Raw genomic sequence first — 15,900 nt, 5'->3', positions numbered from 1 at the left:
GGAGAAGCACCCGGGAAGGCACCGAACACCTCGAGTCTCTTCGCTGGGAGCAAGCGGAAGCCAAGCGCAAGCAACGCAAGGAGCGCACGTCAACCCAAGCACCCCACCCACCCACCCCTTCAACCACTGTCTGCCCCACCTGTGACAGAGACTGTAGGTCCCGCATTGGACTCATCAGTCACCTGCGAGCTCATTTTTAATGTGGAAGCAATCATCCTCAGTTCCGAGGGACTGCCTAAGAAGAAGAAGTATTGGGGGGCACTATTCTAAACTTTGTGCTGCGACACCTTGTCGGGGCAGAGTAGAGGGAACGTCACCCTGCATCCAACTGTGCGATACCTGGCTTGGGGGGATTGCTCGCTTCTGCCGCTGGGATCTAGAAATTGAAACAAGCGCTGATGTGTTCAATACGGCGTGCACACGCTCAGTCCGCCCCACCCCACCCTGGTTTGCACTGCACGCCATATTGGTTAGGGCCTCCTGTAGTCATCCAGGATTCCTGCAGGAAACAGGCGTTAAGCCCATTGCCTGTGCAGATCGGGGGCCTATTTCAGGCCCATTCCCAGAATTGGCTGGTGGCCGGCCGTGCCTGCAGTTTTCTCAGGCACAGAGCAGCCAAACTGCAGTAGCCTTTAAAGTGACCGCTGGAGGCCGCCACCAAAAAAAAGGTAAGCGAAACAAAAAATGCGCTTACCTGAATGTGGAGCTAGACGGAGAACTCCTTCATTAAAGGTGTTGGCTGCCACCACTGGTCGTTCCCCCCCCCCCCCCCCCCACGATCACCTGTCTCCCCCTCCCCCCACCCACAATCTCATGGTTGCTCCGGTGTCCCCACCGGCTGATCTTCATTTTCCTTGCGACCGGCGCGCTGCTTCTTGGGGCAGGACAAGCATCTCCAGCGCACACCGGACTAGTCCCAGAACCAGGGGTCACAGTCTAAGGATAAGGGGTAAGCCATTTAGGACTGAGATGAGGAGCAATTTCTTCACCCAGAGAGTGGTGAACCTGTGGAATTCTCTACCACACAGGGCAGTTGAGGCCAATTCATTAAATATATTCAAGAAGGAGTTGGATATATTACTTGAGGCTAAAGGGATCAAGGGATATGGGAAGAAAGCAGGGACAGGGTACTGAATTTGGATGATCAGCCATGATCTCATTAAATGGCGGAACAGGCTCGAGGGGCCGAATGGCCTACTCCTGCTCCTATCTTCTATGTTTCTATGTTTCTGTGACGCAAGAGGACCAATTTTGCATGGTCCTCTTGCTCATCAGTTTCGGCTCGGAGTTTCGTGTTTGCTGCTGGCTGGGTCCAACTACCTCGGGACTGGCTGTCTGAAAAGGAAGTTATTCCATTCCCCAACACTAAAATCCCTCAAATGTCCCAGCGGCTGCTGATCTGACTGTGACAAGGCATCCCAGAATGGGATTGTAAAAGTTCAGAGCAGTGGAGAAATGCACAGTTAAACCTGACACTGTAACCAAAGGACACCGATTTAAGATCATTGGCTAAAGAACCAGAGGGGAGATGAGAAAAACAAATGTTTATACAGCGAGTTGTTGTGATCTGGAACGCGCTGCCTGAAAGGGCGGGGGAAGCAGATTCAACAATAACTTTCAAAAGGGACTTGGGTAAATACTTGAAAAGTAAAAACATTGCAGGGCTATGGGGAAAGAGCAGGGGGAGTGGGACCAATTGGACAGCTCTTTCAAAGAGGCGGCACCGGCAGAATGGGTTGAACTTCTGTGCTGTGTGATTCTATGATTTGCTGTGTTAAAGTGCAATGCATTTTGTTCTTTAGGTTCCTGTTGTGGGTGACAGAGTACAGAAGGTTGGCAGTAAGTTACGAGATGGTAATTCAATTGATGGGTTATGATGACAAAATGCCCAAGGGTGTACTATCTGTATAAAGTTACGATAAATGTTTGTTTCCAAAACTGTTACTATAAACCAGGCATAGCTCTAAGCAGACAGGTGGCTTGCTAAGACTTTGCAGTGCTGTTTCCAGTTAGGAAGTGGCTTCTTGTTTTACCTTGGCCTCCTAAAGACTCATAGTTTAATACTGATGGATTGCAGCAACTTGTCTCTGCTAGAGAGTCTTAATACAATGGAGCTTTGGTAACGTTATGTTACAATAAACACTCCACTTGGTGTGGTAATAACTAGCTGCTTTTATTCCCAGGCCCTCTAGAATATCCCATCAAAGAATAACAAAACAATACAAGAGAAGACCGCAGAATTTGCTACAATGTGCTTACTCCCATCAGGTGCACCATCTAGTGTTCAGTTATGGAAGCGCCATACTTATGAGTCTGGAGACAGACCAGGTCCTGATTTCCAGGGAGTGCCAGGGTAATTATCTTCCCCCCTCTGCTATTCTGCTCTAACCATTTACTCTTTTCTGGACCCATCTTTTGTTTCTTTACTTGCTCCATTACCACTGTCTTGTGCCTTGCACCCTCATAGATTCAAGGTGAGGGGCAGGAGGTTTAGAGGGGATTTGAGGAAAATCTTTTTCACCCATAGGGTGGTTGGAATCTGGAACTCACTGCCTGAAAGGGTGGTAGAGGCAGGAACCCTCACAACATTCAAGAAGCATTTAGATGAGCACTTGAAACGCCATAGCATACAAGGCTACGGACCAAGTGCTGGAAAATAGGATTAGAATAGACAGGGCTTGATGGCCGGCGCGGGCACGATGGGCTGAAGGGCCTCTTTCTGTGCTGTATAACTCTATGACTATGACTATCCCTTTTGTCATGTAATCACTCCTGCCCGCCACCCAATCACAGACCTTTCCCTTTGTCCTTTCCCTGTCCCCCTTTTCCTTGACTCCCTAATTTGCTTAAAAGCTTAAAATCGCTAACATCCCCTGGTTCTGATGAAAGGTCGTCGACCTGAAACGTTAACTCCCGTGTTTCTCCCTCCACAGATGCCGCCGGACCTGCTGAGTGTTTTCCAACAATTTCTGACTAGTGCTTTTCCCCAGACAGACACTTAATGGACTGGGACTAAATCGCTCTTTGCACTTGTTTTTAAATGCGAGAGCTGACCTGAAATGGGTCAACGAATGCGGGGAAAAGAAGCACTAGGAGAGAGATTTTGTATGAGTGCGCTGTGTGTATACTGGTACAATGCCAGTCGGAGAACCATACTGTCACTATGGTATTAATAAAGGAAACTATGATGGTATGAGGCACAAGTTGGCTAGGATGGATTGGGGAACGTTATTTAAAGGGTTGACGGTGGATAGGCAATGGCAAACATTTAAAGATCGCATGGATGAACTACAGAATTTGTTCATCCCTGTTTGGCATAAAAATAAAACAAAAAAGGTGACTCAACCGTGGCTAACAAGGGAAATTAGGGATCGCATAAGATCCAAGGTGAGGTCATATAATTTGGCCAGAAAAAGCAGCAAACCTAAGGATTGGGAGCAGTTTAGGATTCAGCAAAGGAGGACAAAGGGATTAATTAAGAGGGGGAAAATAGATTATGAGAGTAAGCTTTCAGGGAACATAAAAACTGACTGTCAAAGCTTCTATAGATATCTGAAGAGAAAAAGATTGGTGAAGTCAAGCATAGGTCCCTTGCAGTCAGAATCAGGGGAATTAATAATGGGGAACAAAGAAATGGCAGACCAATTAAATACATACTTTGGTTCTGTCATCACAAAGGTAGACACAAATAACCTCCCAGAGATGTCAGGGAACATAGGGTCTAATGAGAGGGAGGAATTGAATTAAATCAGTATTTGTACGGAAATGGTGTTAGGGAAATTGACGGGATTGAAGGCCGATAAATCCCCAGGGCCTGATAATCTACATCCTAGGGTACTTAAGGAAGTGGCCCTAGAAATAATAGATGCATTGCTTGTCATCTTCCAAAATTCTATAGACTCTGGAACAGTTCCCATGGATTGGAGGATAGCTAATGTAACCCCACTATTTAAAAAAGGTGGTAGAGAGAAAACAGGGAATTATAGACCGGTAAGCCTGACATCGGTAGTGGGGAAAATGCTAGAGTCCATTATAAAAGATGTAATAGCAGAGCACTTGGAAAACAGTGACAGGATCAGACAAAGTCAACATGGATTTACAAAAGGTAAATCATGCTTGATTAATCTACTGGAATTTTTTGAGGATGTAACTGGTAGAATAGTTAAGGGAGAACGAGTGGATGTGGTGTATTTGGAATTTCAGAAGGTTTTCGATAAGAGATTAGTGTGCAAAGTTAAAGCACATGGGATTGGGAGTTAGGTACTGACTTGGATAGAGAACTGGTTGGCAGACAGGAAGCAAAGAGTTGGAATAAACGGGTCTTTTTCCGAGTGGCAGGCAGTGACTAGTGGGGTACCGCAGGGATCAGTGCTAGGACCCCAGCTATTCACAATATATATTAATGATCTAGACGAGGGAACTAGATGTAATATCTCCAAGTTTGCAGACGACACAAAGCTGGGCGGGCGTGTGTGCTGTGAGGAGGATGCAGAGAAACTCCAGTATGATTTGGACAGGTTGGGTAATTGGGCAGATGCATGGCAGATGCAGTATAATGTGGATAAATGCGAGGTTATCCACTTCGGTGGCAAAAACAGGAAGACAGATTATTATCTGAATGGCAATAGATTGGGAAAAGGGGAAGTGCAACGAGACCTGGGTGTCCTTGTGCACCAGTCACTGAAGATAAGCATGCAGGTGCAGCAGGCGGTTAAGAAGGCAAATGGTATGTTGGCCTTCATAGCAAGAGGATTCGAGTACAGGAGCAAGGATGTCTTGCTGCAGTTGTACAGGGCCTTGGTGAGACCACACCTTGAGTATTGTGTGCAGTTTTGGTCGCCTTATCTGAGGAAGGATGTTCTTGCCATGGAGGGAGTGCAGCAAAGATTCACCAGACTGATACCTGGGATGGCAGGAATGACTATGAAGAGAGATTGGGTCGATTGGGCTTATACTCACTGGAGTTTAGAAGAATGAGAGGGGATCTCATCGAAACTTATAAAATTCTAACCGGACTAGACAGACTAGATGCAGGAAGGATGTTCCTGATGGTGGGGGAGTCCAGAACCAAGGGTCACAGTCTAAAGATAAGGGGTAAGCCATTTAGGACTGAGATGAGGAGGAATTTCTTCACCCAGAGAGTGGTGAACCTGTGGAATTCTCTACTACAGAAGGCAGTTGAGGCCAATTCATTAAATATATTCAAGAAGGAGTTAGATAAACTTCTTAAGGCTAAAGAGATCAAGGGATATGGGGAGAAAGCATGGACAGGGTACTGAATTTGGATGATCAGTCATGATCTCATTGAATGGCGGAACAGGCTCAAGGGGCCGAATGGCCTACTCCTGCTCCTATCTTCGATGTTTCTATTGCTGTGAAATGGAAAACCCCAAATTGATGGTATAACTGCACTCCAGGTCTCTAGCATCTGATGTATCTTCTGTGGACCCTGAACACACGGATTTCTTCTTCTTCTTAGGCAGTCCCTCGGAACCGAGGATGACTTGTTTCCACATTAAAAATGAGTTCTCAGGTGACTGATGAGTCCAATGCAGAGACCTACAGTCTCTGTCACAGGTGGGGCAGACGATGGTTGAAGGGGCGGGTGGGTGGGGTGCTTGGGTTGACGTGCGCTCCTTGCGCTGCCTGCGCTTGGCTTCCGCTCGCTCCCAGCGAAGAGTCTCGAGGTGTTCGACGCCAATGGAATGCAGCTTTTAAAACACAGACTGGACTTCCATTCAAGTGTGTTTTACATATCAGGTTTCCTGGCAGTTTACAATATCTAAACACCATAGACGTTTACCGCACAGAAGGAGGCCATTCGACCATTTGGTTCTCTGTGCCGGCTCTTTACTAGAGCAGTTCGCAGCTGGTCCCACTGTTCTGGTCCCTCCTTATCACTCTACATCTTCCCCTCGCTTCTCATATCTGATCTAACCCCCCATCAATATAAATCTGTAACCTGTAAGGGCATGTGTGCTCCAATCATTACTTCATGGTAATCACAGCCTTTATTTATATCTTTTTTTAAAAATGAGTTTGATTAGCAAGGGATTATCTATATTAAAGCAGACCCCGCAAATTAAAGGGGCATCATTGCGATTCTGGGAAGGGAGCCATTTTCTGCCACAGTGTCATCACTCTTGTGCACATGGTGGCAGCAGTTCTGGTGACGCAATGGCGCGTCTGGCAGAGAACCACGGTCGCTCACCGCCTCACTGAATTTGGCAGGGAGAGAATGAAAGGTTGGCTAAGCAAAGACGATACCTTTTTAAGGGATGCCTAGTCTGTGCTTCTCGGCTCCACCCGCACCAACCCCACCCCCCTCCCCGCCCCCAGGTTTGGGCTTATAGTGCATGTTATAGCATGGGGCAGATACTCAGTTTACTGACTGCTCATATGCAGAAGGAACAACGCCAATAGTAAGTGTAGTCATGTTCAGCTTTACCAATAACATACAGAAACCAAATTGTTGTTAAAATACATTCCCTGCGGAGTGAGACGAGATCAGCAGCACCCCTGTTATATTGCTTTTAGAACTGAAATGTCATTTTCACTGTTAAAACAAGCAAATAACTTTGTTTTCGCAAACGTGATTGCGAATATAATCTCCTTCCACATCTCCCCTATTTAAAGCCTTGCTTTATCTGGATAAGGTTTTACAAAAGAACCAGAGGGGGGAGACGAGGGGAATTTTTTTTTACGCAGCATGTGGTTGTGATCTGGAACGCGCTGCCTGAAAGGGCGGTGGAAGCAGATTCACTAGTGACTTCCAAAAGGGGGAATTGGAGAAATGCTCGAGGGGAAAACATGTGCAGGACTACGGGGCAAGAGCAGGGTGGAGTGGGACTAACTGGATCGCTCTTTCAAAGAGCCAGCACGGACGCAATGGGCCGAATGGCCTCCTTCTGTGCTGCATGCTTCTATTAAAAACAACTGCAATTGCTGGAAATCTGAAACAAAAGCTCGCAATGCTGTAAAACACACCACAGATCAGTCGGAATCTGTGGAGCGATCAGCCAGGTTAAGTAATTTGGACAGACCCCTCCCCCCCTTTCTTCAGAAGTCAGGGGTCCTGAGGAAGGGGCAATGTATGAACCTTCAGAGGGTATTTTTCTCTCTGCACATTCTGACTGACCTGCTATGTGCTTCCAGCATTCTGTCTCTGTCTTTTTATTAATAAATTGATCTGGAGAAGTTAGTGGATGTTACCCGATCTTTCACTTCAGTTATTAAGATCCGTCGTGTTTAAAAAAAAATAACTAACTGGCACATTGCCCATTTAAATCAGAGACTGACAGTGAGAGCAAGGGAAAGTGAGGGAAATGGATAAAACCAGCGCCGTCATATTAACCTCTTCTGCATAGAATATCCAACTTTGCTTCCTTCACGATGCATCTCACTCACATTCTCTGCCAACCTGACTTTTTGTAAAATTTGCAAAATAACAGGACTGGATTAAACATATTTTACAGATTCTCTCCCCACCCCCCGACACCCCACCAACCCTGGCACCCACAAAAAGCTATGCTAGTCTTTAAAAGACACTAACCTCTAACCTGCACAGCTATTGATTATATATTTAAACTGGCTTAATTTAGGGCGAGTATAGGCATACATGCTAAATAAATCCACACGGCAAGAGGAATGGGATAGAGTGGCGCACCTTTAAATAAAACCGGGACAAACAGTCTGTCTGCCTAGTGCTGGATTTCATTTAGTGGTGAACAACTTTATATTTACACACACACACTTACACATTTTCTTATTCATTCATAGGATGTGGGTGTCACAAGCAAGGCCAGCATTTATTGCCCATCCCTACACACATACTTACACACACACACTCTTAAACATACTTACACACGCATGCACACACATACTTACACACATTTACACACACATTTAAACATATATTATACATACACATACTTAAACACACACTCTTAAACATACTTACACACGCATGCACACACATACTTACACACATTTACACACACATTTAAACATATATTACACATACACACATACTTACACACACTCACACATACTAACACACATTTACACACACACATTTAAACATATACTTACACATACACACATACTTACACGCATTTACACACACACACTTACACACACACTTACACACATACACTTAAACACATGCTTACACACATACTTATACACTTAAACACATGCTTACACACACACTTACATACTTACACACACACTTACACACACACTTAAACACATGCTTACACACATGCACACACAAACTTACACACACACTCACACACACACTTAACCACATACTTACACACATGCACGTACACAGAAACACACATACATTCACACATACCTAAACACACACATACGTACACACACATTCACACGTACTTATTTACACACATACTTACACACAGACACACATCTATATCTCAAAAAAATAAAACGTGCCATATCACAACAAACCAATTGTATTGAGTGAAAAGCGAGCCGAGCAATTTATTTTCCAGCCTTTTATTTTATTCACGCCCTCGCCTCGGTGTCTCGATAACGCTGTTAAACCGCTTCATGCCGGTGGAAAAGGTGGCGAGTGGGTAAATATTAATGTCCTGGGAATAACCCCGACCCATTGAAATGAACATCCCTCTCTCTCTCTCAGCCTTTACCGGCTCCTTCCCATCCCAAATGATTAAGCCTCAGTAAAGTTGTCGGCATTTTTTTTTCTCCCTTAACACGAACCTGATCGCTAAAAGACAAAAAACATTTTTTTTTTACGAATGTAGATTTCTAGCAATTCGAAATTTAAAAAATCTCTCACTGGCCCAGGATTAAAAAAAAGTTGAAGATTTCTTTTTTTTTGCTCCCCAAAAGTCTGAAATTGTTCGGATAATTAAACTAATTCATTAACTGTCCACGCCAGAACAGTCCCTGCAATTCAGAGTTACCCACCACTGCCCCAGTGAAATGTTGCTGACAGATGTATAAAAGCCACTTTGCAAATAGCCCCCCCCTCAAATAAAATTACAACTGTTAACATTTTATTTTTGCAAAGTGCCTCGCTTGAAACGTTCCTTTATGCGTGTGTGTGTATATATATATATGCGTTATAAATAGCAGGTTATTCCTAACATCTCTACGATTTAAAGATAGACAACTACTCACCAATAAGTGTCAAGATTAAATAAATCCCCATCAGCAACATCGCGTGTGAGCCGATTCCCCTTCAGCACTCTCCCCTTCACACAAATACAAAATCGATTCAAAAAAATCACTTGTCCAGTCTTGTATAAAAAATTATAATCCGCTGGGTTTTGCTGGGATCTTTCTTTGGGATCATTCCTTATAGGATTCGATGCAACAAAAAAAAAGTCCAATCAATTTTTGACTTGCGAGGGGTGGGGAGGGAAAAAGAGACAAAATTTTTTTTGAACTCTTGTTAAATCCCCAGTTAAAAAAAAAAATTCTTTAAAAAAAAAAATCTTTTTTTTTCAGATGTGATTCACGGTTTTCAGTGTGGGTCCGCTGATCCGAGCTCGGGAAGGTCTCAAATCCGGCGTATTTAGGTCGTAAATCATTGCCCTTTTTGTTTGGTTCCGACCCACTTTGTAAGAGGGAAGAGTATGAAATATTGGCGCTGGTCGAGCCAGCTTTAATTCCCCTTCTCTCTCTCTCTCTCTCTCTGCAGTGCCTTACCTTCTCCGCTTCTGCCGCCTGGCGTCACTGGCACCAAGGCACCGCTTAAAGCGAGGCAGCTTCCCCACTTCTCACATCCCACCTGGCTCAGCCCACTCCAGACCAGCCAGGCTCCTGTGGTGCCCTGTGTGTTGGGGGGGGGGGGGGTGCTTGTGACTGACCCTTTTCAAGCCCCTCGGAGAATCACGGAAATTGACGGCCCAGAAGGAGGCTGTTCAGCCCATCCTGCTTAGGCTGGCCCGACCTGTCCAGCCTAATCCCACTTTTCCAGCTCTTGGCCCCTAGCCCTTGCCGGTTACGGCACTTTGAGCGCCCATCCAATGCGATGGGGGTTTCTGCCTCGACCACCCGTTCACAGGCAGTGAGTTCCAGACCCCCACCGCCCTCTGGGTGAAAAAAGTTCTCCTTGACTCCCACCCCCCCGCCCTCCCCCCGCTAATCCTTCTACCAATTACCCTCCTGCCATTAGCAGTTTGACAAAGACGTACTTTATCCGCATTGCTAACGTCGATCGCTTATCCAGTTGCACCGTGGTGGGGGGGGGGGGGGGAAATTCAGGAGAAAATCTTTCCTCATTTTGCCCCCTTTTCTCCTCCCTCCCTGGGATATTGGTTTCATGGGGTCCAGGCACATTCTGGTACCTTGCCACCACCACCCCCCTCCCCCCCTCCGCCCGTGCCCATTCTAATGGCAGTCAGCGTCAGTGGGCTATTCTGGGAATGAAGGTTAAGATCTGCAATTCACTGCCTGAAAGGGCGGTGGAAGCCGACTCAATAGTAACTTTCAAAAAAAGAATTGGATAACTACTCGAAAAGGAAGAAAAAGAAAAATTTGCAGGGCTACGGGGAAAATGAGACTTTATTGGATCGCACTTTCCAAGAGCCAGCACAGGCGCGATGGGCCGAACGGCCTCCTATGGTGTAGGATTCTATGAAGGTGTCACAGCCGAGCTCAGTAATGTCCTGGGCTCCGCACTGGGTTTATCAAGTGAAGCTGTTTGGTAGTTGTTGAACGCAGTTTTAAAGTGATTCGCACGAACCTGTCATCCACACGCGTGCAACCTTTGGCAAGGGTGGGGGGGGGGCGTGGGTGGGTGGGTGGGTGCAGTCACCGAATGGTGATCAGAACATCCAACCAGGAGGTTACTTTTCCATTTCCTAGCCCAGAGGCCGCTACTGCCAACCAATCTGAGGTCAGCTAGCCCCACACAGACCGGGCACGGAACTCTAGATATTCCTGGTGTGTGTGTCTGGATCGACTGGGTTTATCAACTGAATGAGTTTTTGAACGAAATTTTAAGGCATTACATTTGTACTGTTGATGCAATATGATTTTTACACAGAATTACATCCAGTTTACAGCACAGAAACAGGCCATTCGGCCCAACTGGTCCCTGCCAGTGTTAATGCTCCACCCGAGCCTCCTCCCACCCCTACTTCATCTAACCCCATCGGCATAATCTTCTATTCCTTTCTCCCTCGTGTGTTTATCCAGCATCATCCCCTTGAAGAGTCCTTCGCTATCTCTGTGAATTTCTCAAATTCAGTTTTAATTTGAAGTAATATGTATCTTGGCAGGAGATTGAGAAACCTTCTCCTCTGTCTCTGCCAACAATAATGCGATTCAGCCACTGGTAGGGGGGTGGGGGTGGGGGGGCCGCTGGAGAGCGGCTCATTGTCGAATTGCTCCTCCAATTGCCTTCCCCTTCCCCACACCAATGTGGCCGAGATAGGGAACTCGGTGTTTAAGGGGATTGTGGACGTTAAAACCATGTCCGGTCGCTCAGCTGCGCAGGTGATCGGTATTCTACTACAGCATGTTTCCATGCCAACGTTAACAATGCCAGTTTGGTCAAGCGCTGCTTCTGATCGCCAAGTACAGTTTGCTGCGTTCAGACCCTCACCAGACGCCCTCTTGCACCTAGTGCCTCCCTCCAGCCGCTGAACCCCTCCTGTCCTTAAGGCTAAGGGGATCAAGGGATATGGGGAGAAGGCAGGGACAGGGTACTGAATTTGGATGATCAGCCATGATCTCATTGAATGGCGGAACAGGCTCGAGGGGCCGAATGGCCTACTCCTGCTCCTATCTTCTATGTTTCTATGTCCTCCTGCCCAGCTGGCAACAGATGCGTAAGCAGAGCCCACTTCATCGTATCGCCACATCAGCCCTTGTGGGGGAACCGTCCCCCGCACCGCAGCCGCCTTTCCGTACGCCCTCCGCAGTCCAATAGGCTGCGTGCGCTCGCAGTGTAAGAGGACCCATGACGAGTGACCATTTTGAGGGGGGGGTGGGGGGAGTACAGTGAGGGTTCATTCGTGGCCACAAAACCGTGCCCCTCCCCCCACCCCACCAACAAGAGTCAGCACCCTTCAGGAGAGGAGGGCAGAAAGGGGGAAGAGGGGTGAGTATTGCAATTAAAAAAAAGCACTGAGTCCTGCAGGGGTTAAAAGGACGTGATCAAAAGCTAATGCATTCACTTGATACAGCCAGCAAGCTGCATCTGTTATTGATGTGCACGTCTCACCGACTCTGCAAAGCACGTCACAATATTGCAAAAATAAAAAAAAAACACATACTTTATACATTTCTCCGGCATCATTTTGTCTGACATTTCAACAAGGTAGTGATGATGATTCTCCAGGCTGTCGCTGTGCAGTGCCATCTCCTTCAGGGGGTGCTGTTGTCAGTTCTAACCACTGCCGAGCAGAAAGTTATTCTCATAAGAACATAAGAAATGGGAGTCGGCCATTCGGCCCCTCGAGCCTGCTCCGCCATTCAATAAGGTCGCGGCTGATCTTCTACCTCATCTCCACTTTCCCGCCCCACCCCCATATCCCTCGATTCCCCTAGAGTCCAAAAATCTATCGATCTCCGTCTTGAATATAGTCAACGACTGAGCCTCCACAGTCCCCTGGGGTAGAGAATTCCGAAGATTCACAACCCTCTGAGTGAAGAAATTTCTCCTCATCTCAGTCCTAAATGTCCGACCCCTTATTCTGAGACTGTGACCCCTCGTTCTCGACCCACCCCAGCCAGGGGAAACATCCTCCCTGCATCCAGTCTGTCTAGCCCTGTCAGAATTTTATACCTTTCAATGAGATCCCCTCTTATTCTTCTAAACTCCAGTGAATACAGGCCTAGTCGACCCAATCTCTCCTCATACGACATGTCAACTGGATTTGTGGAAAATGAACAAGCATCAACAAAATTTCGACAATTTGATGCATAGAAATGGGAATAAAGGTAGCTTGTAAATAGCCTGCTTGTCAATCGCACGTTACTTTCTCACAAGCATAGAAAAAAATAACACTGGGAGAAAACGGTATATTAAGGGGTAATGGATACACAGAAGTGTCATTGACAGGTTAGGTAGTCTTATATAAAGAATGATGATTGATGTATAACTGCAAGTTCTTTCTGTCTGGGAGAAGGGATTGAAAGTATAACTTTAGCTTACCTGGTAGCAGTCTTGCTTCCTGCTATTCTTAATCCAAGGCTCTGCCTGACTGGCCGAGTGAACATTAATGATCGCGGCCGGGAATTTCCTCGGAGGTGCTCCCAACTCTCTACCATCATAACTTCACCGGAACTGAGGCAGAAAAACCCCGTTTACACGGACGGTGAGGGGAGATGAGGAGAATGAATCTTACGCAGTGAGTTGTTGTGATCTGGAATGCAGGGTGGTGGAAGCAGATTCAATAGTAACTTTCAAAAGGGAACTCAAAAGGGAGCCTTTCAGTGATCTCCCCTCAACTTTGATGATCGATGGTGAAATGCAAGGAAGAACTGTGACATACAGAATGGATTCCTTATAGAGGACCCCACAGTACAACCTGAAGGATCAAACCTTCCTCGCAAACAGTGGACAACCATCAACCGCCTCAGAACCGGCCATGGTACAGGAAACTTTGGTTTATCCAGAGGTTAACTGTCCGGAATGCTCGAGCCACCGGCAAAAATCAGGAGCCGTTTCGTTAGTTTTTTTTTCTTTTTGTTGCTTTTTTTTCACCAGTCAGGCTCTGCAAGGTCTCGCTGAAGCTGTTGCTAAGCTACAGAGACGCTTGCAAGGTACGGCTGACTGTTTAGAAGGGTTTGTTGCCAGATACGGAGCTCAAAATCTCCGTATGTTTCAACATTAGCGCTGGTTTGTCCGTCACTTTTGATGGGACGGCAATAGCTCGGTCCCGTCGGTGCCAGATAGCACAAAGTTTCCTGTAGATGCTGCCACCTTCTGCATAGATGGATGATTAAAGCATCTCCATCATGTGACTGTGGAGCTCCTAATCAGACCCTGGAGCACACCATTCAGTGCTGCCTTCAGAGGAAATTCGCAGGCAGCCTACAAGATGTCCACGCTGTTACACCGGAAACTTTGGCCTGGATATCTGACTTAGATATTGACATCTGATTTGCTTTGCTACTGCCATACGAAAGAAGAAGAAGAAAAAGGAGTTGGATAAATACTTGAAAAGGAACATTTGCAGGGCTATGGGGAAAGAGCAAGGGGGAGTGGGATTAATTGGACAGCTCTTTCAGAGAACCCACACAGGCACGATGAGCCGAGTGGCCTCCTTCTGTGCTTTAAGAGTCTATGGTTTGCCGTGTTACAGTGCAATACATTTTGTTCTTTAGGTTTCTATTGTGGGGGAGAGAGCTTTTTTTTTATTCATTCATGGAATGTGGGCATCGCTGGCAAGGCCAGCATTTATTGCCCATCCCTAATTGCCTTTGAGAAGGTGGTGGTGAGCCGCCTTCTTGAACCGCTGCAGTCCGTGTGGTGAAGGTGCTGTTAGGGAGGGAGTTCCGGGATTTTGACCCAGCGACGATGAAGGAACAGTGATATACTTCCAAGTCAGGATGGTGTGTGACTTGGAGGGGAACTTGGAGGTGGTAGTGTTCCCATGCGCCTGCTGCCCTTGTCCTTCTAGGTGGTAGAGGTTATGGGCTTGGGAGATGCTGCTAAAGAAGCCTTGGCAAGTTGCTGCAGTGCATCTTGTAGATGGTACACACTGCAGCCATGGTACGCCAGTGGTGGAGGGAGTGAATGTATAAGATGGTGGATGGGGTGCCAATCAAGTGGGCTGCTTTGTCTTGGATGGTGTTGAGCTTCTCGAGTGTTGTTGGAGTTGCACTCATCCAGGCAAGTGGAGAGTATTCCATCACACTCCTTACATGTGCCTTGTAGATGGTGAAAAGGCTTTGGGGAGTCAGGAGGTGAGACACTCGCTGCAGAATAACCAGCCTCTGACCTGCTCTTGTTGCCACAGTATTTATGTGGCTGGTCCAGTTAAGATTTTGGTCAATGGTGACCCCCCCCAGGGTATTGATGGTGGGGATTCGGCAATGGTAATGCCATTCAATGTCAAGGGATGGTGGTTAGACGCTCACTTGCTGGAGATAGTCATTGCCTGGCAATTGTGTGGTGTGAATGTTTCCTGCCACTTATCAGCCCAAGTCTGAATGTCGTCCACGTCTTGTTGCATGCGGGCGTGGACTGCTTCATTATTTGAGGAGTTGTGAATGGTACTGAACACTGTGCAGTCATCAGCAAACATCCCCACTTCTGACCTTATGATGGAGGGAAGGTCATTGATGAAGCAGCTGAAGATGGCTGGGCCTAGGACATTGCCCTGAGGAACTCCTGCAGCGATGTCCTGAGGCTGTGATGATTGACCTTGAACCACCACAACCATCTTCCTTTGTGCTAGGTGTTAAGTCTGTGAATTATTTAGTTAATTAAGACACAGACTAATGAGTAACAATAAAAACAGGTCTTTACTGGTTGGAGGTAGGGACTATACTGAATACAAGATTACTGCACAGTGCTTATATACCGGTGTGTTCACCCCCGGTATTACGTCTACAGCAGCCTGAGAAAGTAGTACATCTCTTAAGGTGGAACAGGCTTAAGCTCTCTTAAGGTGGAACAAGTTACATACACAACACTCCTCCCTTCTTAGCTTTATAGTCATCCCCCCCATTTAACATAACGTAATAACATATATACATATATAACTTCATGTTTAACGTAACATATCACAGATTCAATCTCTGCGGAAAACAGTTCACAGATTCAATCTCTGTGGTGTAGTCGGTTCACGTTACTCATTCAATAGTCCTTTCATGGATTTAACAGCTTGAACTTCCGAACTGATTTGGCTCCGTTCAGAGGGACCACGTGTGTGATCTGGTAGAGGTGAT

The 15,900-nt window shown here is 46.5% G+C and overlaps 1 protein-coding gene across 1 annotated transcript in view; it reads right to left on the bottom strand.

Moving 5' to 3' along the window:
• Positions 1 to 9,759, bottom strand: part of gfra4a (GDNF family receptor alpha 4a) — a 194,300-nt gene extending 184,541 nt beyond the window's left edge. The window contains exon 1 of the mRNA XM_085975585.1: positions 9,169 to 9,759. Within this exon, the coding sequence (XP_085831711.1) occupies positions 9,169 to 9,208 (40 nt within the window). The 5' untranslated portion in view covers positions 9,209 to 9,759. The remainder of the gene's footprint in view (positions 1 to 9,168) is intronic.
• Between the last annotated feature and the right edge of the window lie 6,141 nt (positions 9,760 to 15,900).

Source organism: Somniosus microcephalus, chromosome 2 (assembly GCF_052327205.1).
Source record: "Somniosus microcephalus isolate GS21.2 chromosome 2, FLI_Smic_1.0, whole genome shotgun sequence".
NCBI classification, from domain to species: domain Eukaryota; kingdom Metazoa; phylum Chordata; class Chondrichthyes; order Squaliformes; family Somniosidae; genus Somniosus; species Somniosus microcephalus.
This window is presented reverse-complemented; position numbering and strand designations above follow the sequence as displayed.